The sequence below is a fragment of the Cyclospora cayetanensis genome, unplaced genomic scaffold (assembly GCF_002999335.1).
Source record: "Cyclospora cayetanensis isolate NF1_C8 unplaced genomic scaffold, CcayRef3 CcayRef3_contig_38, whole genome shotgun sequence".
Classification (NCBI taxonomy): domain Eukaryota; phylum Apicomplexa; class Conoidasida; order Eucoccidiorida; family Eimeriidae; genus Cyclospora; species Cyclospora cayetanensis.
In genome coordinates this window covers 40,102-65,258 of record NW_020312347.1, presented here as the reverse complement: position 1 = coordinate 65,258, position 25,157 = coordinate 40,102, and the positions used below count along the sequence as shown (strand labels likewise).

General features: G+C 47.0%; 1 protein-coding gene across 1 annotated transcript; it reads right to left on the bottom strand.

The window, feature by feature from the left end:
- Positions 1-1,799: 1,799 nt before the first annotated feature.
- Positions 1,800-23,831, bottom strand: LOC34620369 (dynein heavy chain 17, axonemal). The gene is given in 55 exon segments (XM_026334178.1): positions 1,800-1,860; positions 1,970-2,337; positions 2,496-2,619; positions 2,763-2,878; positions 3,026-3,097; positions 3,279-3,443; positions 3,612-3,686; positions 3,811-4,051; positions 4,183-4,364; positions 4,547-4,744; positions 4,981-5,115; positions 5,377-5,671; positions 5,937-6,148; positions 6,336-6,659; positions 6,862-7,032; positions 7,163-7,426; positions 7,693-7,845; positions 8,036-8,326; positions 8,577-8,724; positions 8,928-9,115; positions 9,280-9,447; positions 9,611-9,982; positions 10,235-10,417; positions 10,686-11,010; positions 11,141-11,353; positions 11,527-11,819; positions 12,109-12,419; positions 12,565-12,775; positions 13,078-13,188; positions 13,238-13,703; positions 13,819-14,150; positions 14,367-14,564; positions 14,685-14,869; positions 15,008-15,306; positions 15,576-15,876; positions 16,007-16,367; positions 16,500-16,682; positions 16,830-17,105; positions 17,293-17,523; positions 17,667-17,867; positions 17,975-18,554; positions 18,839-19,017; positions 19,209-19,442; positions 19,604-19,837; positions 20,011-20,230; positions 20,393-20,592; positions 20,753-21,094; positions 21,224-21,494; positions 21,722-22,000; positions 22,106-22,513; positions 22,758-22,818; positions 22,929-22,978; positions 23,105-23,351; positions 23,540-23,612; positions 23,799-23,831. Coding segments are annotated over 52 exon segments (12,027 nt in total). The 5' UTR covers positions 22,945-22,978; positions 23,105-23,351; positions 23,540-23,612; positions 23,799-23,831.
- Positions 23,832-25,157: the final 1,326 nt, after the last annotated feature.

Here is a 25,157-nt window from a genome sequence, read left to right as displayed (position 1 = left end):
ACACACGCATAACAAATTCTGGTATAACAGCCTTCCCCGTAACTATTCGAAGCGCACAAAGCCCTTTCTTGTTCATGCTATAGACGATCATGTATCCGAACCGATGTCCTCTAGGGGCGGAGACCCCCTAAGCACTATATATATATATATATATATATATATATATATATATATATATATATATATGGGCGTAGAGAGCCTCTAACTCTTTAGGTGCAACTGCTTTGGATGTGCCCTCAGCAATAAAGAAAGCAGGTTGAGGTGACTCTAGGATTGTGGAGCACTCTTCATTGTTACCACAGCACAGTGCTATACAACCTAGCTTGGCATCCCATCACCCAAGTCACTAGCTGCTTATCCCAGAATAATCGAGCGAAAAAGCGAACCAACTACTGCGTAATACCCCTCAAGCACTTCAAAATGCAAACCCAAACGGGCTTTGAAACGAACAGGTAGCCTGGGACTTTATAAACGTGTAATGCTTTAGGAGAAGCTTCCCCTGGAATGCCGCAGGCATGCAGGTTCTCGTGAATTGCTTTAATCAATAGCTCATTTCTTGGGACGCGATTGCTGAGGACCGTTCGTAGCCTGCTTTGAAACAAATATGGAAGGCTTCGGATCTTAATAATTGTGAGCACAACCCACACCACAATCGCCTGTAGTAAACAGAACATGATGTGTCATATTATCCTCGAATCCACTGACCAAACGCCCTACTAAAAATCCCTTCTGTACTAGTAAAGCACAACGAAAGGTGCTAAAAGCACGCTTAACTGCACAACTCTCTGTTTTCAGAGCTGTGATGGTAGTGAGCAATGGCTGCACCATGCACCTGCGCTATTCTTCTTGTGAGGCAGGGCTCCCGGCTAGAAAAGGGCATACAGAACCCCTGGAGGATGTCGTAGAGCGCAAGGTGTGCTCTCAATTGCACAGAAATCAGCCGAAGTCGTAGTGTTAGTTTAGTATACAAGTGATTATGGAAACGGCAATCAGGTGAATGGTGGCGCTAAATGCAATTTCTGAGAGTTTTCTAGATCCGTGAGGCTTTGAAACTCCGTTTATGCGCTCTTAACAATTGCCTATCGCACTAAGATCCGTAGTATTTATAGCAACACACACCGCACAAGGCTCTAACAAAACCGCATGACGCCAACTTCATGATTGTTTTAATGATCAGTCTATTTTTTTTCCTAAAAAAATGCTTATTATTCGAACTCGCTTTCTTAAAGTTCCCTACAGTGATCCCTTATGCAGTAGAAAGTAGAAGAGAGAGGGAGCTGAAGCACTGCCATGTGCGTACTTGTCGGTTAAATCCGTGATCATAGTGAATTTCCGTACCAAGTGAAGCTGGGCTACCTACCCACACCTGATGCTAAAGGGAGTCCTAGGGAGCTCTGTGATGCGCCAGGCCCTGAAGCCCTGCTAAGCGGTTACCGATGTAGGAACTTTGACCACAAAGGTTAGTTGAAGTTATGGTGTTATGCGCATGTGTGCACTAAATGAGCCTAACAGAGCATACACTAGAAATTTACTTTCGATCAAATCCTAATTGCCATCTTCATCTGGACTAATTTATTGCGTCAGTTTCTTGCAAGTAGGGCATTCTGCAAAAGCAATGATGCAACGTCTCGCAGGTTGCCTGCACGGCAGGTGTCCGTGACAGTTTGACGAACCTAGGATGGGAAACAACACTACATGCTTGAACCTTAAGCTGCAACGCTACCGATCAAATCATGCATCAGTGGCCATAGTGAGCGCCACTCCCGCAAGAATCCACTGGCGTTCAGAATCTTCAGCACTCATTCTGCACCCGCATAACCGCATATAGCACAAAGTGCCATCATAGTAGACATGGCGAAGCTGGACATCACAGCATGCTTCAAAGGGCTCTCAGGAAGTCTCTAACCAATACATTTGCCCGCAGCATGCAGACTGGTAACTGGATGATCAACTAAATGTCCTCACACACCTGAGATTCGCAGTGGTTACGTAAGTGGGGCCTCTTGCAGATGTTAGATACACGGGACAGCTATACATGCAAGTGTTGTCAACCTCAGCAGTTGGAATGGCCTCCACTATCAGGGCAGGCATCGGATACTGGAGTACTTTTGGCTGAGCATGTGTCAGGTTGCCCTCCACATCTCCTTTGCCATCTTCCCAAGCAGCTCCTTCTAAGAAAAGCCCATAGATTAGTACTCCTTTATCGGGAGGTGCCACAGGCGTCTGTTGTGACGTTCCGCCCTGAACTGTTGTTGCCTCAGTGCCATATCGCATATTTGTCACTGTCCACCTCAGGCACATGCGGTCAAGAGCCAGAGATTCCGCTCGCGCACGTACCTGTGCGCACAAGAGCCAAGAAGTTTTTAGATTTTCAAGTACACAATCAAAAAACTAAAAAAGGTCGAATGATAGGTGAACCCACGTGCTGCAAACACATCCACTTATAGCATGCTGATAGACAAGCTTTTCCATTGCTACTCAATAGTGAAGCGAACCTGCATCACTGCTGTCAGGAAAGACATGGGATTGAAAAGCCCAGAAATCCATAGTGGACAAGGAAGGGTGAATTCCGTGCTCCATGCCTCGAGTTGCTTCACGCGGTCCACCAAATCAAGCAACCTGAAGATGTATTCGCCACTGCAGCAGGGCGGCTTGCTTGTTTTTGCGAAACGCCAGCTTGAGGCTATATTCATCAGCGCTACTAGTTCACTGTCACCAACGTAAAAGCTGAGGTCAGGTGGCTCCCGAACTCGCATACTCACCAAGAACCCAGTTGCTTTCGCGACGCGTATGCGTAGGGTTTCCATGCCTCGGGTACTCTGCCCATGTACAGAGAGGCTCCAAGCTGCTCCATTGCCTCTGTTACGTTCAATGCCCCCTGCACTCAGGCACTGATCGGCAACAACTTCACAATCCATTTCGGTGTTCCTTGTGGCTCTTTAACTCCATTGTACATTCAAGATTTTCCCCCACAGATTCCATAAACATTAGTTAAAAGAAGACGCTTATTTTGCTTAGCTAGTACCTCCAGCCCTCTCTTGACTTGTTCCAGCGTTCTTCTCGCCTCGGTTAGTAGAATGTTCATCCTTGCCACTTCCTGAGTAAATGCAGCAACTTTTAGTAGTGTAATCACAATGTTAAAGCATGGCATCTTGTCGTGCCATCAACGACTACCGTGTGCTTTGCCAACATGCTTGCTACTGTACTTGGTAGGCCCAGGAGCTGGAATGACTAGTAGGCTTGTCTAGGGTACAAGTTTTGCATTGCCCTGAGCTCACTTGAAGGCAAATAACAGTTTCTGGATAAAAATCTTTGACTTTGGAGCGAATTGACGCGGCATCAAATGGAATTGGCACCTTTGCCAACAACGAATCCACCACTGTCAGCACCGAACCATCCTTCCTATTTCCAGTACTTGCAACTCTCCCAACACCAGAGACTTCCTAAGCGCCATTGCAGCAGAAGAACGTGTTCCCTGCCAGGCCTGTGCAAAGTGTGTAAAGCTTTGTCTGCAGCCGCTTGCCTAGACAAAGTAGAATTTCGGGGGAGTGTCAAAGATATCTAGCCATGTGGGGAACCAAAGTACTGCGATGGTCACATGCAGTCCCTACTTGGAGGCTACTAAACATCTCATCGCTCTTCGAGCTCAGATACCCCAGTTCAGCATTAGGATGAAGCCCAAATACCTGGACAACAGGCGTATCTCCTCGCAGGAATTGATGAAGTCACTTTATGCCTGCTATGTCAGCACTGACAGGTGGCTGTTTGTGCGCGCGTACAAACACCAAGGGTGCGCCAAAGTTAGCATACCTGAGGGCTTTCCGGTGGCGTTTTCTCCTCTACAAATTTTTGGTATGCAACAAAATCGGTCTTTGCTGGATCAGGTGTTCGGAAGGAAGGTCCAAGTTGGTAACTCTGGAGAACCTCTGGCAAAATCAGGTTTGCCAGATAGTTGTTATTAAGTCGACGATCAAAGCCATCTGTGATATGGCCTCCGTACATTATCTCTCCTAAAATATATCGAATGTCTTCGAACGGAATTGCGGAATATCTGCACAATTACAGGATGTACCTGGAGGAGCTACCTAGATGCAATTTCGGCTCTACTTCTGTTTCCCATTGGAAAAGGTGTCTGCTCATCGATGGTTAATGCGGCTTCAAAGTTCATGCTAGAGCACTTACTTATCCAGATAATTTTTAATGACATTGCCGCAAATCGTCAAATCCCCCTCATTAAACGAGTAGGACCGACTCCAGCCCAGGAAGCCAAATTTTTTGCGACCAATAATCAGTGCATGAAAGTAGCACAGGGAAAAGACTAAAGCTTTGAATTCCCGTGGACGTGAGCACGAGTAAATGAACTCCTGAGTGTTCGACACTCAACATTTCCAGCTGCAGAACCCTCAGGGGGTGCCTCTCTGCCAAGCCTGGTGTGTGCTGGCAAATACTTACATGTCGCTTGGCACAGAAGCGGCTTTCAACTAGAATATTCTAAATTGCACATTAAGGTACTGATCTTAACAGCATGTGCAGAGTTTTCACTAGCCTGGGAAAAGCAGGAGAGCGCCCTGCGGAGGTTGGCTTTGAGGTCCTGTGGAGCCTCGTCTGCAATTTTAATGCTTCGTTGAAGTAAAGGCTCTGGTATGATTTGCATGTCACGGAGAGGTGGCGGTTCAGAAGTCACGACACACCTGAACTGGTGGTTTGCTTTTACGCTGACCGCCTCTAATGTTCGTTGAAGGCGCTGCATGAAAGCCAATAACAGCGAAGAACCCACCACCACATACTGTACATGCCATAACCGCAGGTAAGGGTAATAGTGCAACAAGCGTGAAGGTGGTGATTGAGATTTGGTCACGTGGGGCATGAAAGGCATGACGACAGATAGCAACGAGTCTCACATCAAAGATGGAAATTTACGAGTACAACATTCAGGCTCTCTCTTATAAGGTAGCCGCTACATGTTCAGTAGTTGCTTGCCTTGAGCCAATCCTGCATCAGGTGCACGTTTTGTAGCACAACCCAGCCGCCTGTCTCGGCTGCCGTCTGCACAGCAGTAAGGGCTCGCTCTTCTTGGCCTTGACCCATTGATATATTTACAAATTTGTTATTGTCCTGAAATACCAATAATTTCAAAAAAAGCAACTCCATACCCGTCGCACTTTGTCTACGCCCGAGCAATGATGCGCTATGTAATTTACATCAGACATCTGCTGAGGTAAACCCACCCCATGGCACATGTAGGTATAAGCACAGCATCAATGGTGAACTTGTCAATGCAAATAAGCCAAGCTCAGTAGCTGACAAAGGATATTGAATGCCATTAGTGTAGGCACGGATTCTGACGTGTGCTGGTCGCACACCATAAAGACTTACAGCTGTACACCCTTTTGATCTTGCAATTGCTTCTAATGCGGGTGTTGGGTCAACACCGGGGAAAAGGACAATGAATAATGGAGTGAATCTGTCTGCCTCTTTCTCGATTTCACGTATATCGATTGCCGGAGGCTCTATGTAGAACTGTCCAAGCTGCGCTGCGACAAATTGTTGTAGTGCCGCCATCATCCTATCTGGTCTAAGGTATCTCACAACCAGCAATTTTTCAAATTGAGTAACTCCCCGAAATAGTCGTGGCAGATCAGCTTTTTCCGGTGCCTCTTCTGTTATCCACCTGCGATGTACATACTTGTGGATAAAGTCACTCCTTGATACGCTTTACACTCAAGGCATTAGAGACCTAGTTAAGCAGAACACGGCATCCAAGAGGTTATATGTATCACGGGCGTCCCCGTCACTAACAGGGCGCATGTGCGAAGGCAGTGATGTATGATGACTCCAGCAGTGTGCTTGATGATACAGAAGTCGACCTGAGTCCGAGGAGGTTCTATGAGTGAGAAAATATCGACATTTTCCCAGGAATGTGGATGTCTCTTTACCTAGACCATCCAAGAGAATCTTGATCAAAGTTTTGCAAGAGAGAGACCTGGTTGTTTTTGAATGCTTTTAGCTGTTCCAAGGATCGGCAACACGCCCACTGTGCTGTTCCAAGCCACGACCGGGCTGACTCTGGTATAGGAGGGGCACTTGGATCAGGGCGAACTTGGGACAGAAGACGAACCTCCTCCTCTGTGACAGACTTTTGCTCCACCTATAAAAATCAAAAGCTCTGACGGTTAGTCGGTGACTTAAGGCTTCGATGTAATTGGGACGGTGCAGCTGTGCTTAGCTGGCACAAACATGGCACTGAAGTACGGGTATGCATTCAGCATGTACGCTGAGCTGCATACATCAGGATTATGGGCTGAACATGGCGCCCGTGCGGGGTGTAAGCTTGCCATGATTCGCAGTGCTAAGAAAACAGCAACAGTCAATTTGTGCTTGTCAAATAGACCCCGGTTGCATGATACGAAGGTAAACTTGGTGATAACGTCCTTTAACAAAGCAACACGAGAGGCATCGGCTTCAATATCGCTGTCATCATTATTTATCTCCTTTTCATCAGGTATATGCTTTGTAGCGCTGCTTGCCATGGACACTGCCGGGCAGTGCTCCGCAGATTCTGGTTCTTCCTGGGAAACCGTGCCGCCTCCATAGCAGACGGTTGCATCGGCAGGTCTAACGGAATCGTCAGGAGACTGAGAAGCTTCTATTTCAGCTTCCTTATTTGCAATCCACACACACCAACCAACAGGGTAACGCCATCATTCGAAGCATGTGAACGACAAGTACTTCGGAAGCTCTTTCCAAAGCATGGGTATGATATCCTGGCTCATTGTTGGGTATAAAGCTATCAACAAGCTTGTTAGAGGTCAGTGATAGTGCTGTCTGTCAGTGTCATTTTAGGCTATCTTGTAAGCTTACGCTCCTGCTAGAGTTGTCCTTTGAAACGTCGTGACAAGATGATATATTAGTTCCTGTAGTCAGAGGACCCTCCCCACTTGGAAAATGGTGGTGTGAAGCACGCTGTGGATCTGTTCCTTCTCCGTCTGATTCATCTTGAGAGGCTGCCTCGTTTCCACTGTTGTGAGACCTCTGCGAAGAGAAGCAAGAATGCGTCTGACTGCGCCAGACGCTCTTTGACCCAGAAAACCATTCGGACAAAGAACTTTAAAGGGGAGACAGAAAATTTGGATGTGCAAAGCGCTTTACAAGTACCCCGTACCGTTGAAATTGAGTCAATAGCCCTGTTGACCACCGCCACGAAGGATTCCATAGAAAACAAATAAAAGCTATGGATTTTGAAAAGCTGAGCCAGCAGGAAGAATAAAGTCGCGCCTCTGCGGGCCACAGGCCTATACATCTCAGAAAGAGTGTTCAGTTTTTCCTCGGTCACTTTTGCAAGAGCGACTTTATCGGATACTTCTGTGGTGACCATCTTCGTCTTTTCTAGGTTTTGGATAAGTTCCGTATTTTCCAGCACATCGCCCTGAAGGTGCATAGCGCGCGCCACAACTGACTGCATCTGGAGATTGTCACAAAGTCTCTTGGCCAAGCTATCTAGCTATTCCTCAACGCTATACATGTCAAAGCCAACGGTTGTAGATCAGAAATAGAATCTAGCACACTTGATGCGGCCATTTTTAGATCGCTGGCACATTGCTCTGCTAGTTTGAAAGGCATGGTGGGCGGCTTTGCTTCTTCTACTGATTTGGGTGGGCAATATGTGTTGTTGGGAATGTGCTGTGTCCCCACTTCAGCAGAAGATATGTCCTTCAGGAGGGTACTTTCAAGGTCAGCGAGCAGAATGGTAAACTCGTTCTGCTGTTGTACAAGCTGAAGTCGCCTCTGGAACAGTTTCGGCTGTTCCTTCTGAATTGTTAAATCGAGAAGCTGATCTTCCAGACCCTTCGACGCGAAACACCACAGCCGCACACCAGTCTATGCAGCAGTCTTAGGACGTTTCGCAATTATAGCGTGTACGGACTCAAAGAAAGATGCTCTGCGCACAGAGCAAAAAGACTTTTTGTCTGTCATTTTCGCTGGTAGTAGCAATGGAGGTCAGGGATGCTTAGCGAGTCGCAGAAAGTAAAATTACCTTTTCGGTGACAGTGAAGTTGATGAGAGTGCACTCGGCCTGCAATTCTGGGGGATAGTGTGGGTTAGACATTCGTGTCTGCAGGAAAAGCCTGAAGCTGGGGTTATACGCAAGCTCCTTGTCTCCTAGCTTTAGGTATTGTGACCGTCCCCTCCGGATAGTCATTCGGCCGACCACAGGCGCCAGAACAGGATCGATAGACTGCTCTATATTCTCGATAAGCACACTGGTGCCCTGCTGAATAGCTTGCTCCACCAGTGCTACCAGCTGAGGTGTATTTAGACGCAATACCTGAGAGCGTTTTGCACATAATTGCTGGAATACTGCAGGCAATCTTTGCCAGATTCTGGCATTCCTACAGTTCAGGCTATCTTTCAAATATGGAAAACAATCACGATTTTACAAAAGATTAATCTGTCGTTGCTTTGGTGCAGCTTGCCGCTGCAGCACAAGTGCCTCTCCCCATTATATGCCTGCTTCTCATTCTGATAGTCTGGGCAGCATACGGTCACACCAAATATTCGGTGCAGTTTTCGCTTGCCTGAAGTCTGTGAACCTTCTCTTTTTCCAGGATCCAGTTCCTCCCCTGCAACTGGGGATCGATCATCAGTGGCCACCGTTCAGTGCAAGAGGCTATCGCACCGTTCTCCAAAGATGTTGCATCAGATGGAAGACCTTGGTTGCTCCAGCTGAGACATAATTGCAGTAATGGATCTCACACCGCTGGTTGAGAGAACCTATTTAGTGGGCATGCCTCTTCCGCCGAAGCAGATTTCACCCATCTTTAGCTGCTTTAGGGCAATGTAGAAGGGAGCGCTGTCCGCAAAAAGTTGTGTAAGTACGTCTCGAGTTCTGACTGTGTGTAGCTTAGGAAAGATTTTACTGAGCTTACAGAGCCATTTCGGCTTTGTCTGTGAGCTGTGCAAGCACATCTGTTGGCTGCTGGATAGCTACTCCTCGGTCAAGTAAAAAAGGAACTGCTTTTTCATGATGTAACCAATCTCGGTACTTCTTGCTAAAAACTCCGGCATAAGCCACGAATGCTGAGGAGAGGAGCGTATCTCCAACGCTTAATCGACGCTGAGCACATGCGTCCAGTAGTGCTTTACCACGAAGATTAGTTTTCCGTTTCACCAGACCAACAGCTGGGAGTAAGGAAAAGTAGAAGTAACGCCCCGCATGCAGGCAAGCTCCTCCCTTGCACAAATTTGGTTTTTCTACCCGTGCAAGGCCGCATGGCTAACCTGTTCCTTAAGGTCATCAATCATTTGGCCCCATCGAGCGCCCTCTGACCCCAAAGAGCGCATAAGACGTTGAGCAAGATCAAGCTTCCTGCGACACTTTTCGGCCTCGGCTTCTACATCGTTCTTCTCCGCTATCGCAGCATCGAATTCCGCAACAAGAGTTCCTAGCTGAAGCCAGAAAACCAAATAAGTGGTGCCAAACCCGACGACGTATTTGCTATAGGCATATTATTCCTCAGAATCGTCAATGAAGGGATTACCGTCTTTAAAAGGTTTCAATAAATAAATCTGCTGGATGTGTGGCCCTCTCAAGGGTACTGTGTCACACTACCTTTTCTTCAAGCTCTGCAACAAGTTCCTGCACTTCAACAAGCTTTCTATTGGCTTCCTCCAGTTGATGCGTAGCTTCTGCCAGTGCTCTTCGTTTCGGCTCCACGGCAACAACAACAGAGTAATACTGATATATGTTAACTACCCAGTCTGCCAGGCCTGCTGCTGCTGTACTTTTCTTTTGGATTGCCTCGCGGTTAAAATGTGGGAGGGCTAGCAGAGGTTCAACCGCCTTGAAGTTCTGCTCGGGAACGTGACCTTCATCAATAAGTGCCTTGAAATCCTTGAGGGTTTGCAAAAACTTTTCGGGGTTGTTCATCATTTTTTGTGCGCCCTTCCAGCTCTTATCTTTGAGTTTGCCTTGTTTATCTACCTGCAGATGCATTTGCAACGATGCGTATCTCTGTTAGTGAGTACTTAAAAAGAGCGTGGCGACTAGAGTTTCAGCGAAGGCAGTTACAGAGACCAAAGAACTGTTTTGATTTTTCTTGCAAGATATATGAAAGATTCGTTTTCGCTAAATCGGTGAATTTAATAGCCATTGTCACAAGGGTGAACGCCTAGTCAAGCGTTCGATCTGCAGAGCAAGGCATCGCCTCATCCGTGTGGTCTTTGCTCTCCCTACCTCAATAATAGGGTCAACAGACGCGAGCAAATGCATGACTGCCGCGGTGATATCTTCGACCCCTGGTGGCGGTTTATTGAGAGCCTTGGCTTCTTGAAAATCCTTTTTGTTTAGTGTATTTAAAGCAGCTTCTGCCTGTTCCACGAGGGGAATTGCTTTTTCCAAGTCAGCCTCGCACGATGCCTGAAAAGTGACGGCGAACGGTCTCCTAAAGCAATCGTGTTTTTGCAATTACCTTTCTTTATCCATTCTTTTCCGCTACGTCCCTGGTTCGGCATTTGTCAACAGCACCGTGGAAGTAAAGTATCAAGCTTGAAACTAAAAGGAAAGTTTAGATGGTGAAGCGGAGCGCATTTGAACACATGCCGGACTACAGGCAGTTGCTCTCGCATCAGATTATTGATGACATTAGACAAGACACCGGGTTGCACTAAGTGTAATCCTGCCTCACCCGCTGTTCCAAAACAGACTTCTGAATTTCGGCGCATTTGAGAGCCTCGATATTTGCGTTTTCGGATTGCGCTGTCACCTTGGTTTTTTCTTCTCCGACCTTGTGTGCAAATTCTTCTGCTGCTGCCCTTTTTTCCTCCACTGTAACTGTCTTCTCTCTCAGGTCGTCCTCTAGGGCAGACACTTTTTCTTGGGTATCCATTAGCTTTGACAAACCGCTACTTAGGCGGTCGCTGTGTTCTTCCACAGATGATATGCGCTTGAGCAACATGACTTTGTAGAGCTTCATGGCCTCTATAAACGTTTTTGGCGTAACGTACGCATATCTTGCACCAAACAGCAGCAGCAAAGCGTCAAAGAGTTGTCACTGCTTTATTCCTAGACTTATGAACAGCAATAGTTGCTACGAAATAGGTGCACGAGGTATTTAGCGGGAGCGACTATTTCTGTCGTTACCTTCTGTCTACTTCCAGATAAGTTTTTGCCGCTTCGTTAACGGCATAAAACATGTAAGGCAAGAAATCTACAACGGATGCACGATCTCCATCACCGATGGGCAACTCCGCACAAAATTTGCTTGCCACTGAATGTAAGGCCTCATATGGCCATGGCTGGAACCAGTCGATTACGGTACAGTTGACGAGGGCAGGAAACTTGCGGGCCCGAGTCCTATGTCAGAGCGCAGTGCTAGCCTTACAGAAGCATGGATATGTGATTTCCAGATTAGTCGCGCAGACGGATATGTTAGAATGTTCTGTGAGACTTCATGGCGAGCCTGTTGGAAGTTTTATTTGAGTGTGATTTAGAGCGCATATTTCCAATGCCTAGTACCTGCCCCTTACCTCAGGTTATCGTGTACTGGTGACATACACAATACCATGTGCAGATTACGCTTAATTTTGTCCATGAAAAAGCTCCAGCAACCTTCTCGAGTGTCAGATACTCCCGCAGCCTTTGCCAGTGGCCGAATGGAATTAATTAATTGGTCTTTATCATCTCCCTCATACAAGTCAGCAATTTCCCCTGAAGCAAGTATATCGTTGACGTAGACTAAAAATCGCTCATTTGCGATTTGTGCATCGCTCAGTAGGAACACCACTCCTTCATCCTTCAATGCTGCCCTGGAGTACATGCTCTGAGAAGAAAAGCCGCATTGCCTAGTTGAAAAGAAACTATGCTTCGCCCAATAGGTCTTCGTGACGCCTCACAACTGGAGGTTTACGTGCAAACACCGGGTAAAGGCGTGTATTTAAAATCCCACATATAGACAATGGAATGCACGAAACAAGCGGAACCTCAGTAACCGCTCGGTAGTTGGCACATATGGCTGAAAACTTCTTACAGTTATATGACTTAAGCTGCGAGCTTCTCTGGTGGTTCTATGGACCCGTGTATACCGTTGCTATTTCAACTTTAGAACCTACCCTTATATCGGTTTTGAGATCCCGAACATCGTATGTAGACGATATGCACAGCTGCTGAGTAGAAAAGCCGCTGATAAAGGACGCCAGCCTGGTTAACGACTGCTTCCCCGAGCCGCCGACACCAACAACAAGAGCATGACCTGATCTGTTGTTGATGACTCTAGATATCCTACAGACATGATGCATAGCATCATCGAACAACACTAGATCCATTGCCGGATTTATCTCGTTGTAATCGTTCAGTGCTCCTCGGAGGACCGTCGCAAGTTCGTCCATCGTTGCAATCCGGTCATATGCTGAAAAATCATATGCTTTAGGAGCAGAATTCTGATGATGCTCTAGGGAAGGTTGACTTATAGAAAACAAGATTAATCCGATGACTGGTACTTGCCCAGTCTCTACCGAACATGCATCTGAAGGAGAGTTTTTCGGCATTACGAGTGTATGATGATTGACCTCCTGTTCCCTCTTTTCCAAAATGAGCAAAAATAAGTGGTTCCGGATTTTTCGCTTGCACAAACTTTCCCAGGTTGAGCTTCCCAAATGTCCTCTTTGTGCACTCAGCCGCAATTGCTCTGTATCTCAAAGCGTCCTCTTGGCTTACTAGTCGGTCGGAAAAGGTCCGCTCACATTCATGAAGCCATAGCAGTACCAATTTTTCAGGGTCCTATCAGTCATCAGCGGTACATAATTGCTCCAGGGCTATTTTTCAGGCTCACAGAGATGTTTAAGGTGCCTAAGCGTGACGGTTTACCAACTCAATATAAAATTCTGGTGGTTCAGAGAACATGAAACCTAATTGTACCCATTTGTTTCTTAGAAGCATTTATGTGCTTAAGGTTGGGCGATTTTCCATGTTTTCTTGATAGGAGCTTTTATGTTAAGGCAGTAAAGTGAGTCAGGACCAGGAGGCGACTACTATTGAGCTCTACTGAGAGATAATTCTGTAAAGACAAGTGTGACGGTCACCTGCATATTCTGCGGTGAAGCAGACAAGATTCCCTGGAAGACATTTGTCAAGTGGCGTAGGTTGAATTCATAGTGAAAGTTGACCGCGGTTTTGCGGAAACTTTGTACTACCTGAGCGCCAGTGATAGATAAAGTCTATTCCGCTTAAAGTTAATAGAACAGATACCTATCGGAAAACAAGCGAGGTTTCTAAAACGCGCGTGCGATTTTATCCTATTAACGCCTATATGCACGAGAGGAATCTTGAGCTTACCTCGCTATGAATGCTCATGGTTGCCTTTATCAAAGACATTATTTGCTCCTTCACTGCCTTCCGGAAGTTCCGAGCACCAAACGACCCGTTGAGAATCGAGGCATAGACTGTGAATATAGATGTTAATTCAGGCATGGGTACGTTTAACACCCAGAAATGACGACTGAGGCGGGGATTCACGACAAAGGACCCTACGGTGGGATTCATCGCTGCCAAAACTTGTGTGTTTCCAATATCTTTTATCTGCATCTTGTTTCTATCAAGCCAATGCTGATAATCCAAATGTTGCCTCAAGAGGGCTATAGCACTCTGCGTGTTGTATGGGTCGAGTTGAGGCATGTTTAAGTCGTCAAGGAAGTACACCAGGTGCACCCTGCCAACAACACACGTATTTGGTTAGCATGCTATTCTTCATGGTACCGTTCCACAGTGAATCGTTGTTGTGCAAAGATGCACAGCAAACGCAGCACAAAAACCTTGGCGCTTACTTTCCGGGGGGTCCAAATTGCCTGCCGGCTTTCTTTTCCAGAGGTTGTTCGAGCAGTGTCTGCAAAAGTGCTGAGTCCGTGTAGAAGTTGAAATTGACCGTAAATGCTGAGTAGCTTTGAGGACTCAGAGAAGCTAAAGCTGCTTTGCACAACTGGGTCTTGCCGCAACCAGAGGAGCCAATGCACATGACTGGAGCGTGAAGCTTAAGTATGGTCTTGCAGAAGTGTAGCATTGATACAGTTTCTGCAGTTGGAACAGATATGTTGTCGATTCCCTGAGTTCCCTGGAAGTCAAAGCAGGGAACCTGTGACTCCCAGCTTTCAAACTTCGCCTGAGAGAGCGCCACGACCGTTCATTAGCCCGTCATATTTGTTTCTGGCAAATTACCCACCCAGTCGAAATGTTTAAGGCAGCTGCAAGTAGGGCAGTATTCAGTACACTGGCACTATTTAGAGCCTATCAAAATGGAACGGTTACGTGTATTTTAGTCAGTCACACTCCAACAAAAGGGTCACTTATGCCTCGTGCTGTAAGCAAAGCAACTGACAGCATCGACAAAATATTCGAAGATTGTTCCCTTGCTTGGGAACTTAATGACTTTCCACTCTGAGCGCCACCAGTTGCTAAACTGTCTACGATAGTCAATTCCGTCTTTTTCTTGGAGACTGCCTCCAGCCGCCCAAACAAGGCAAAATACAAAGGCGAATTCGGGAGCTTGCGGTTCCTCGGGGTAGAGACCCTCTAGCTGAAAGCAGTTACATAACACATGTACTCATGCGTGAGGAAGAATCGGACTATGTCAAGCTTTGACCTTTGCCGTGTTGCTGGCCGCAGAAATGAACAAATGGAAACTTTGAAAGCCCACCATGTTGCATAATGCAGCTACAATTTGCAAACTGTAAACTTGGACGCTGAGCTTGCACTGGCGTTCAATAAAGTCAAGCGTGTCTGGACAATATTTCTCAAAGAGCTTCCCTATAATCCCCTTGGTTGAATCCGACCAGGACTGACGTTGAAGCCAGCTGCGAGCGTAGCTTCTCCACTGTTCCCCTACAAAGATATTTGGAAAAAAGTAAGACTAAAGCGTTCTGTACTCACCAGTACGGTGACAGTGTCGTATCACGCACACTATTTTGGATCCCTACTACAGATATATAGGGCTCCACATATGCTGAACTCCTTGCATACCAGCCGTGTCGCTAACGAAAATGATCCCTGCTCTGGAAACAGTGGCCGGTGACGCATAGTTGAGGTCTCGAATCTCGAAAATCATGCGCATATGTGGTTTGAGTGGAATGCGTTCATTTGATGCGAGTGTTAGTATGCGATTATCGTCCATCACAGAGTTCATTGACTCAATCCAGTTCGCATCCAGATCACCGTCCAAGACGATCCACTTTGGCATTGTATCGCCAACTTGCCCTAGCGATCGCATAGTCTTTGACAGTATCCCATCTTGCCATTCACGGGTTGACATCTTTACATAGCTGTACAGAGAGCGAAACATGTTCTGAGTGGTGTTATGTGCTTGCTTAAAGCATTCCCTTACAGTTTAGTGCGCTGCACTGATCCTTCATACTGTAACCACAAGTGCAGTATCTTTTGAGGATCCCCACAGCATTGCACGCTGTATGAGTACTACAATGCTGCAGCCTAACTCCGGAATCGCGCTAGAGCTCTGGCAGTTGGAGGATGTAAATGCGCAGTCGATATGTATAGTCGACCCATGGATCTACAGGACTGTGTTCTGTCTGACCCATAAAGCTCGTCGGTAGTTACAGACTTCGGATTGATGTCAACTATAGTGGTCTTGCTTCCAAGAGCATCTTGAGCTTTTGCTAGGACTTTCCATACTGTGCTTTTCCCAGACGCCGGTCGCCCCATGACGAAGACGCACATGCGAATAGCCAGCAAGTCTCTCATCTGGAGAGTTTTTAAGGAGAGACTGTCGTTAACTGTTAGGCCCATCTCATTGCAGATTCGTACCACCGCTTCAGAAAAAGCTTCGTCAGTCTGGGGGGGTGGCTCAACTCCAGGAAACAAATCACTCAAAAGGCCTATGGGCGAAAGTCAAGTCCACGCGCGCACTCGAGACTTTCTTTTATATAGTTACACCTCATTGTGCAAAATCCATCATTCGCGGAATTCGACACAAGCCTGTTGATCTTAGTGGTGGACGAACAATACCTTGAAACACTTTGGCATCGTCTGCCACTATTTTGGCCAGGTTTGAATCCCGCAGTGCCTTCATGAGGATCGCCTGCTCGGAGAGGTCAGGCCATTGCCTTTTGAACGTTCCCGCTACCACCAATACAGACTTGGTAGCGCGCAGGCCCCAGTCATAGTGCGGTGCACTGGAGAGCAAATCTTTGCACAAAGCATACAGCCGAGTGAATTTACGAGCCAGTTCTTTTGCTTCGACGAAGCCTTCAGCCATCAGCATGTTCTCGCAAATTAATTCTAGGTCGGGAACGACGACTGTAATTGGCCTGAACAAAGTTTTGAGGCCCTCAGGAAGCTCAGATCGACCTAAGTATCCTGGGTTCATCTGTAGCAGGGCAAAAGCCACAAGTCGCAGGTTAGTTGTAAAGATACAGGAATATCAGTGGTTTTGGCTATCTGGAAAACGCTTCTGAGAGAGAGTAGCAGTGGTGAAAACAGGTCACAACTGGCCGCCTACAGTAATGAACACTCCACAAGTAGGGTCGAGTGCAATTTCGTCCCCTTGAATGAAGAACGTCTTAGCGTGTGCCTTTATGGCGTCAAGTACAGCTTTAAACTGCACTGAACAAACGCTTAGCACTGCGGGAACAAGTCGATTAAACTCGTCAAAGCAACCCCAAGAACCGGAGGCCGCAAGTCCCTGCGAAATAAACGACGGCCCGCGGAGCACCAAGGATTTTTTGCGGCAGCAGATTTCGGGAAGTAGTATTGGTTCAACTTGGCCGTGCGTAGATCCCACGGTTGGATACGACTTGAGCCCACCCTAAAGTCCTTGTTAGGAATTTACCTTGAAAATATTTGCCATGGACTGATAGTCCATTTGATCCGAGCAGTTGAAAACATAGCATGCCTTGCCAAGGGCAGACGCAAGATCTTTAGTAGTTTCAGTTTTGCCAGTACCCGCAGGGCCAGCTGGTGCACAGCCCATAGCAAGGTGCAACGCCTGAGTTGCTGTCACGTAAATCCGATCGGTCAAAGGAGTAACCACCAGGCGAGGCCCATTCCCAAGGTATTCATAACCGTAGCCAAATGACGCATCGGTGATTCGGACAACTACCTCTTGCTGCGGAAATGATTAGCGATCCGGAAAAAGGGAAAACAGCCACTTTCCGCCGAGTCTAAACAATGATGAATATTCAATCATATTCAATAACGGACCCTATTTTACCACATTATAACGAGAATAGCTATTGTTGGTTACAGGAGATTAAGCTGAACCCCGTCATAATACTTCAACGTTTGCGTCTTACGTTTTCTGCATCCCAGAAATACTTTAGCTGCGACTGCCACTGAAAGCAGTCAACCGAACTGGCTTTCTCAGCCAGGAGTCGTTGGATTACATCGCGGCCGTGGGTGTCGATTGTGATTACGCACATTAGCTTTTGCCGAATAGCAGGAGTTAACGTGCCTTGAACTAGTGTAATTGAGGAACGGAGCTCACTGACGTGCCGCTCCATGCACGCTTCCAGTGAACCAGGATTCTGAGTTTAAATGTCTCTCACAATGCCCCTTGCAAGGAGCCATGAGAGAGGGCTGATGGATACACTTAACGGCTGCAGAAAAAGGAGTCTGGAACGATCAACGCATAAATTCAGGATGATGGAGTTCTAATGGAGTGCCTCACCTCCTGCATGCTTGCAAAGGCATCTTCTATGTGGGCAACCCAAGTGGCTGTGTTCACCAAAAGCGTTGCTTGGGCTGCTGGATCTGATACTAGCCAATCAACTTTTGATGAGGCTGTCAAACGCGCAGCAAATGATTTCTTTAGATAGTGGCGGACTGTTGAGTGCATCATAGATATGCAGTCGTCCAGGTAGCACTCGACCTGTAGAGCACCACTCAAGCTCAATTCTATCGTACTGACTCCAGGCAGAGGCCTGTTGTGCATGGTATATCTTATCTACAACAGAATGCGGAAACCGTGTGACTGACTTTTCCTCTGAACGCCATTTCTTGAGGAAGTGCAAGCTGTTCACTGCCAACACATGAGGTAATTCCTATAGCAACAGGTCTACCTTGATCCTTGTCAGACGGTAGAGCGTTCCTCCAGTTGAACTGCTGAATCGCTTGGAAAATCTTCGGCATATGCACCATGACGGCTGGAGGGTCATTTCCGTGGGAAAGAATATCCAGCAGATCAACTGACGAGACGAAGAAGAAGCGCGGAAATGTTTTCCGTTTCGAGTCCATGAATTCGTTTAGGGCTTTCTCGCACATCGAAAGCTGTTTCTGGAGTTCATCAAGCTGATTCGCAATTTCGGGCGTGACGCAGAAATCTTTAACCTTTGAATTGTCTGCTCCTTCCCGTAACACCTGCTTCATGCTAAGGTCCAGCGCGACAAAACGTTTGGCTTCCTCCGGAAGTTCCCGTTTTACTTCTTCAGAGTGAAGAAACAGGTTTTCCAGAAAGGTCCAAGACCTTTGCACCTCACGCATTAGTTGAGTAACCTCCCCGACCGTGGCAAGAACCTTCTGCCAATGTATCACTTCAGTCTCAAAAGTTGCGAAGAATCTGGGCATCATACATACAAATGTGGCAAGGAACTCGCAGCGCCAACTAGCAATCGGAGTTGTTTGATTAAAGTCCGGCCCAACATTTGCATAGCGTCAGCGTGCACGTATAAGGGAAGCATATACTATGTGCTTATTATCAAGCTCCCTTAGGCTCAAAACTTAAACCCCAACAGGTATTGAGACAATAAATGACATAGCCTTTATTCTAGACTACGAGATGATATTTAATCAGCGGTATAGCTCCCGGATCGAGTAGGCCTATGCTGTAAAGCCAATGCGCACTTCGAGGCAATCATGTTTTGAACCAGCATCTGGTGCTCCTCGAGCATTTCGCTGCACTCCTCCGAAAGGGAGAGTAGGCTAACATTAGACTGCCTAGCCGGCGTGAGTACGAACAAGGCACTTTCCCAAGTATTTGCAAGGAGGGTCAAGTTCTTTTCGATTGCCTCCTCTTGCTTTGCCTGAGCAGCACGTGCTCTTTTTACAGCTGGACGAGTACTCCACGGATACCATTAGCAAATCACGTGGTTTTGGCTATCCGTGTTAATCACAGAATATCTACTCTAGGGAAATTGCGCTGTTGTGGGATCTGTGGAAGAGATCATCCCTCTGGTACTGAAGCTGACACCATTCGTCGCATTTTGTGTCGCACCTTGTCAGAGACCTCTTCAACACTCGCTTGCAAAGCAAGGAGATTCAAGCCTTCTATCTCGCCGAGCCGCGTGTCAGCAGATATTTGAAGAGATTTCCGTGCAAGCTCAAGAAGCTCATTCCAATGACGGTCACGCATGTAGGCTCCACGCAACTCGGTAATTAGGGGTGCAATCTGAGCCCAAGTTTTGAGGGCAGCCGCTAGCCCTACGTATGCGTCGCTCTTTTTATCTACCTACAGCATGCAAGCACAAATCTCCAAAGGTTTTTATTTTGCTACGCAGCGCTTCAACTTACTCATTACTCGTAAATGTATGCAGCACCATATCCCTTCAGCAGAAAATCTGCCTTGGTCGGGCGATAGTGCTTTACCGGGTGCAAATTTCACGGTCTGACCTTTACATTCTTGCGCAAGTTCGTTTGCATTGCTTTAATAGCTATCTCAATTTGAACCCCATCAACGTCTTGCCAACGAAGTTCTCGGAAGCCTTCAATCTGCTGAAGCATGGACTCTGCAACGTTCCAAAACTGCGTTACATTTTGTAGCTCTGTCTCCATGGAAACAAGTTTCTCTCTTGATTCATTGAGCAACTCAGGAAAGTCAAATGAAGATGCAGGGGCTTGCAATGCCTGCAGCCAGCTCGCAATGCATAGGATTTTTTGTGTAAGGTTTATGAAGATCTGCCAGAAAAATTTTATTGCGTGAGTAATTTTCTATGGATATATCATTGGCATCATTAGTATGCATGGAATTTGCGTGAAGGGTGTCGGCCCAGAGTGTCTGCTGTGCTCTGTAAGGTTACCTCCAGCGTTCGGACCATTTCACCAGTCCGCTCCATAATTTCTTTGATTCTACTTCTTGCTTCCGCTGGCGGCGTTTGGAAAGAGTAGAAGCGTTCCTCAGCCAGTGTCTCTTGTAAGGAGCACACGTATGTGTTTAGTTCCTGTATAGCTCTGCGTGTCTTAGCCGCTTCTTCTTCAAATAACCCTGCCAGTTCTTGCCTCCGGTTCTGGGCTAAAGCCCTGTGCACATCAACGGCAATGGATCTTTGTCACCATGAAAAATAGTAAAACGGTAAAATAGGTTAGGATGGCCCCTAGACTACCACAGCATGGTAAGTCAGCGAGGCTTAACAGGCTATATGCAGAAAGTGGAATCGAATTCGCACTGTACAGCTGACCTACTCCAAGGCAGTTCGTCTTTCGCGTATTTTCCTTAGGGCCCTATTGCTCGAATCGACGCTGGCACCGAACTCGTGTAACTTTTCCAAAGCAACGTGGAGCACTTCGAGATATAAGTCATGTTCACTCTGGAAAATTTCAACATTTTTAATATGCTGTCTGGACTCTAATAGACTGCGACGGTCACCAGGTTTCACGAGTACCTGAAAACTCTCAAATCAAAGCTGCGACACTGAGCACGTGTAGCGGCTAAGACCAGTTTGCAATAGTTCTCAAGGGGTTAAGCCTAGTAAAATAGGAAGGCTTTATGCAAGGTATTAAGTGCTCATGCCTCCCCTACGCAAGGATTTCCATGCTGCTTGCCTGGAGTCCTGCTTCCGTGCGCAGGCAGAATTTCTCAAGAAGGCTCATGGCATTCGCAACAAACGCAGCAACTGTAGGCCCAGAGAACTCGTTTGCTCTGGGCCGTGGCTTTTCTACGAATGTGGCCAAAAATGGTGATCCTCGAATGTCCTGGACTGGCGTTCCATCTTGTGAATCAAGAAGAATTTGTACAGAAACCCTCCCCGGGAAAGGCGCAGTATAAGTAGCCAGATACGTGCCATTTTCGTAGTCGTCTACGCATACGGGGAGCTGTAAGGGAATTTCTGAAGGGGCGTCAGTTATTGTTGGCTCATCACTAGCCTGTTGGAGACTCGACGGCTGCTGAGCACTCCCACAAGCAGCCATGTTAACAAGCATGATTGATTACATAGAATTTTGCGTTGAATCTGTTGTAACAGTTGTGATGCTTTGGTACCGGCTCCCAGAAGGTCTAAAGATGGTCTAGCTTGCCTCTGGAAGAACAAGCGCCTTTACTATAAATTTGTCGCCTCCTGTAGTTCTCTTCTCATTTTGTGCATTCCTGGCTTCGATGAAGAATGATGTCGGTACACCAGGAATTCCGTCATTTAGGAGCCCAGGCCCCACGGCAAGGCAACACGATGCACAAGAATTCGCAAAGAACTGAAACGAACATAAAGAAGAAGTCAAGTCTTTCCCGCCAATCTTCACGCGAATCTCGCATGTGCGCGGGCCTGAAAAACAGGAAAAGGTCATTAAAAATCTTTTGCATTATCCACGTAACCCTGAGAAAATCGCAAGTGCTCTAGGTTTCAACCAAGAGAGCATTAGGGCTTTTCATAAGTTGCTTTGGCGAGCGTGCGAGCTGCCCTAGCAGGAATATGGATGAATAACCCGGTGGACTGGAAGAGGCATACAGTCCTTTGAGAGGCTCTGCAGTCACCCTGATATATAGGTGAGGTGCAAAGGCAAGTTATACCGCTGTAAAACTGGTGAGCGTGGCCTAACCCACCAAAGGTAGTTTTAACATTCGGCGTTACGGCCTGAATTTCTGTTGAAGACACAAAGGTACCGGGAACATCCAAAAAGAAGTTGCTACAAGAAAAGCGAACACATATGGCCCCTGGAGAAAACCCTGCTCCTTTGAGACTAATCTTAGTTGCTCCTGTAACTGGGCCGTAAGGTGGAGATACGCTTAGGACTGCGTATGGAGGCCCAACGACGGAGGAGACGCAACATGCCCACAGATCGCCAAGCCACTTTCCACTCCTGATTGAAACAGTCAAAACTCACCGGCGGAAAACAGTGTATTGAAGCCAACATGTAGAAAACTTTCAATGCCCACGCATGCGTTCATTTCCTGCAGCAGCTCACCAGCCACCAAATATTAACAGCGTTGAGTCCTCAGCAAAGTATGCCATCGTTGCACCCTCTCGTGGCGAAGGAAGGTCGGCAGCCTGTGCTGCAACCTGAAGTGCAGCACTTTCAATGCTGCCATGCGTTCTGCGCTTGAGGGTTCCTGATTTTTCCAAGGTTTCACGGTGCTCTGCAGCCGCTGTTGCGGCAGAGATAGTAGACACAACGTCCCAATTGAGCTGCTCTCCGAGAGTCAAAACACCAATGTCCGAGCACAGTCCTGTCTGGAATCTCCTTGGCTGCTCTGAAGTCTCGCCAGATGCGCCTCCAAAAACAAAGAATTTTGTGCTGGGTCGTGCATGAACAAGCAACCCACACATGTTCCAGCGCGCACCCCCACCGGGCCAAGGAGCGTCGATTTCACACCTGCATTGGCAAATGCACAAGGAGGGTTTTCTCCAGTGTGTCCTCATAAACTTTGGCTCAAACGCAGAAATGTATCTACTGTTGTACTTATGCCAGTTAATTCTGCACTAAGTCTTTGCCCGAAAGCCCAAATAGGTAAACCAGCAGGCTTTATGGGTAGGATTGCAGTATCACGGATACATATTCCTTTTATTTCTATGGGCTGTAGAGAACAAATGTAGCGAAGCTCTCTGCGTAGACAGACCAGTCACGGCTTCGCAAATCATACGCAAAAAGATCGTTGTAATTGCCTTCACTACTCCAGCCTGTACACAAACGTGTATGGTGCTTGTGATACGTTCTAAATGAGCCGTTTTTCTTGAAAACACTGCAAATGCCATACTCTCTTATATTACAGCAGAGCTGAAGGCCTCACCACCAAAGACAAACATTTTGTTGCCTTTTACTACTGCAGAATGCCCTTGCCTGCGAAATAGCAAAATTGTGATATTAGGAAGGCCGTGGGAAGTATGTGCTCCACCGCTTGAGACCTCGCACTCTCGAGAAGAGCCATTATCTGGTACAAGCAACTAAGCACTTATGGAGTCCTACCGCGGAGCAGGCGCTGTTCCTGTGTATATGTGCTGCTGCCATGCCCAGGTCTCGCAGTCCAAGGACCACACATCAGCCAGCGCAGTTCTTTCATATTTTGTCCCACCACATCCCCCAAAGATAATCAATTGTGCCCCGTGAGTTGATGAATTTTCATCATTTGGGAAATCAGTGTCTTCTGGGGATGGGGAAGAGCTCCATAGGCATGCAGTGTGGCCGTATCGCCCAAGAGGTACTTCTTGTGGGCCTGCGTAAGCTGTCACAAACTCCAGAGCATCTCATGTGCCGTGTCTCACAGGGCTTATAATACACAAACTCTCAGTTGTTCTTGTTCTTCTTTTTACCTTTGGCATGTCTTATACCACACAAAATGACGTATCTACGCGAATGAGACCACGAGCTTCGCAGTCTATTTTACAGTTTCCGTTTCATTACCCTCAGGTCTCTTCTCAGCCTGTTCGAGACTGAGTAGCTGTTGTAGAGCAAAGTGAAAACTTGCGCGCTCCCCCTGACACAGTTATTGAAAACCACGAGCCAAGGCCACCTCTCGTATGTATCCAAAAAGGTCTTTGGTCAGAACTTCGTACTAATCAGTTGAGCCCTCAACGACTAACCACTGCCTATTTAGTTGCTCCGAGTCTAGATGGCTACGTGCAAAATATAAATAAAGCGACCGTAAATATGTGTTGTTTACCTTATCAAGCGCTCCAACGATTGCGGCAATTGCTGCATCCCTGTCATCACTCAGGCACAGTACGAAATAAAGTAAAATCAGAGGAGGCACTCGGTGTGGTACAGTAGTCTGGCATATCTCAGATAAAGGCTCACGTGGTTTGCTGGCTGTCCCAGGCCCTAAGACACACATCACAGACCCTAATTCGTTATGTTGTACATTCAACGCCTTCTTTTTCGTAAAATTCGTGCAGAACGGCCGCACTGATTCTCAATGGGAGTCACACTTTTCAAATTCTGCATTTACACCAATAATTTCGGATTGATGCTGTGATAGCAATGGCTCCTTAATATCTGAGGACAACTGTGCAAGTAGTTGATCATACTTTCTTCACTTACGTGTGATTTGTATCAGGTGGATCGCCCTGAGGAAACGCGCTAGACAAACAAGGGTGCACGTTCATCGGTGAACCACCAAATTATTGTTTTATATATTAGTTTGCAAGGTGCTACTTCATCTAGGAGCATCTTAAGTCGTGTGAGTTGATCCACGCCAATATATCAACGAATTTCGAGGCGGGGCAATAATTAGCGTGCCTTTGGAACTTCCGTGGCTTTCCCGTTGAACGTAGGCTGGATCGCCGTGAAAGTCCAGTTTTCTGCACAGAAAAGAAAGTAGTACAAGCTGTGCCTCGAAGGTGACTTGAATGATGTACGATTACATACTAACTCGCGCTTTCGGTTCTTACATTTGTGAAATGTGCGAAGCTCGTTTGCTCCTCGGGGGACTGCCCTGAAACTCACTGATGTCCAGAAACCAGGCTTCACTGGTGCAGAGAAATGGATTGTAATTAATGCAACCTCCCCAAATCAAAATTCGAGTGACGCCGATCGCTGTAGCAGAGTGGAAGCACCGGCCACGCGGTTGCACAGCCCCTCTCGGCTGCATTTTACACCATGATGGCCTAGCTAAAAGAACAGGCAGCAGGAAACAACATTGCTCTTAGGTGGAACTAGTATCTATTTGTATCCTCTCCGAATGTGCATATTGGTTCCGCCGTAAAACGTATACGCGCTGGCACGTTGTGATTTTGACTTTGTGTGCTTAGATCTGTAGGCTGCCTGTGATAGGAATAACAGAACATCTTTTGGCTTTTAACTAGGTACTCATTGCTCAGGAGAGGCTCTGACGTGGATAAGGGGCTTCAGAGGTTAGCGTAAGCATATATATATCATCCTTCGGGGGGGAGCATCCATTCTCCGATTCCGCGGGCCCAACTCCCCCGTAAAGAACGAAGCAATTGCCACAAGTGGTCATTGAATGACCCCATCGAGGAGTTGGTGTTCCTTCAGCTGTTAAGCGGTACCACGCACACCCACG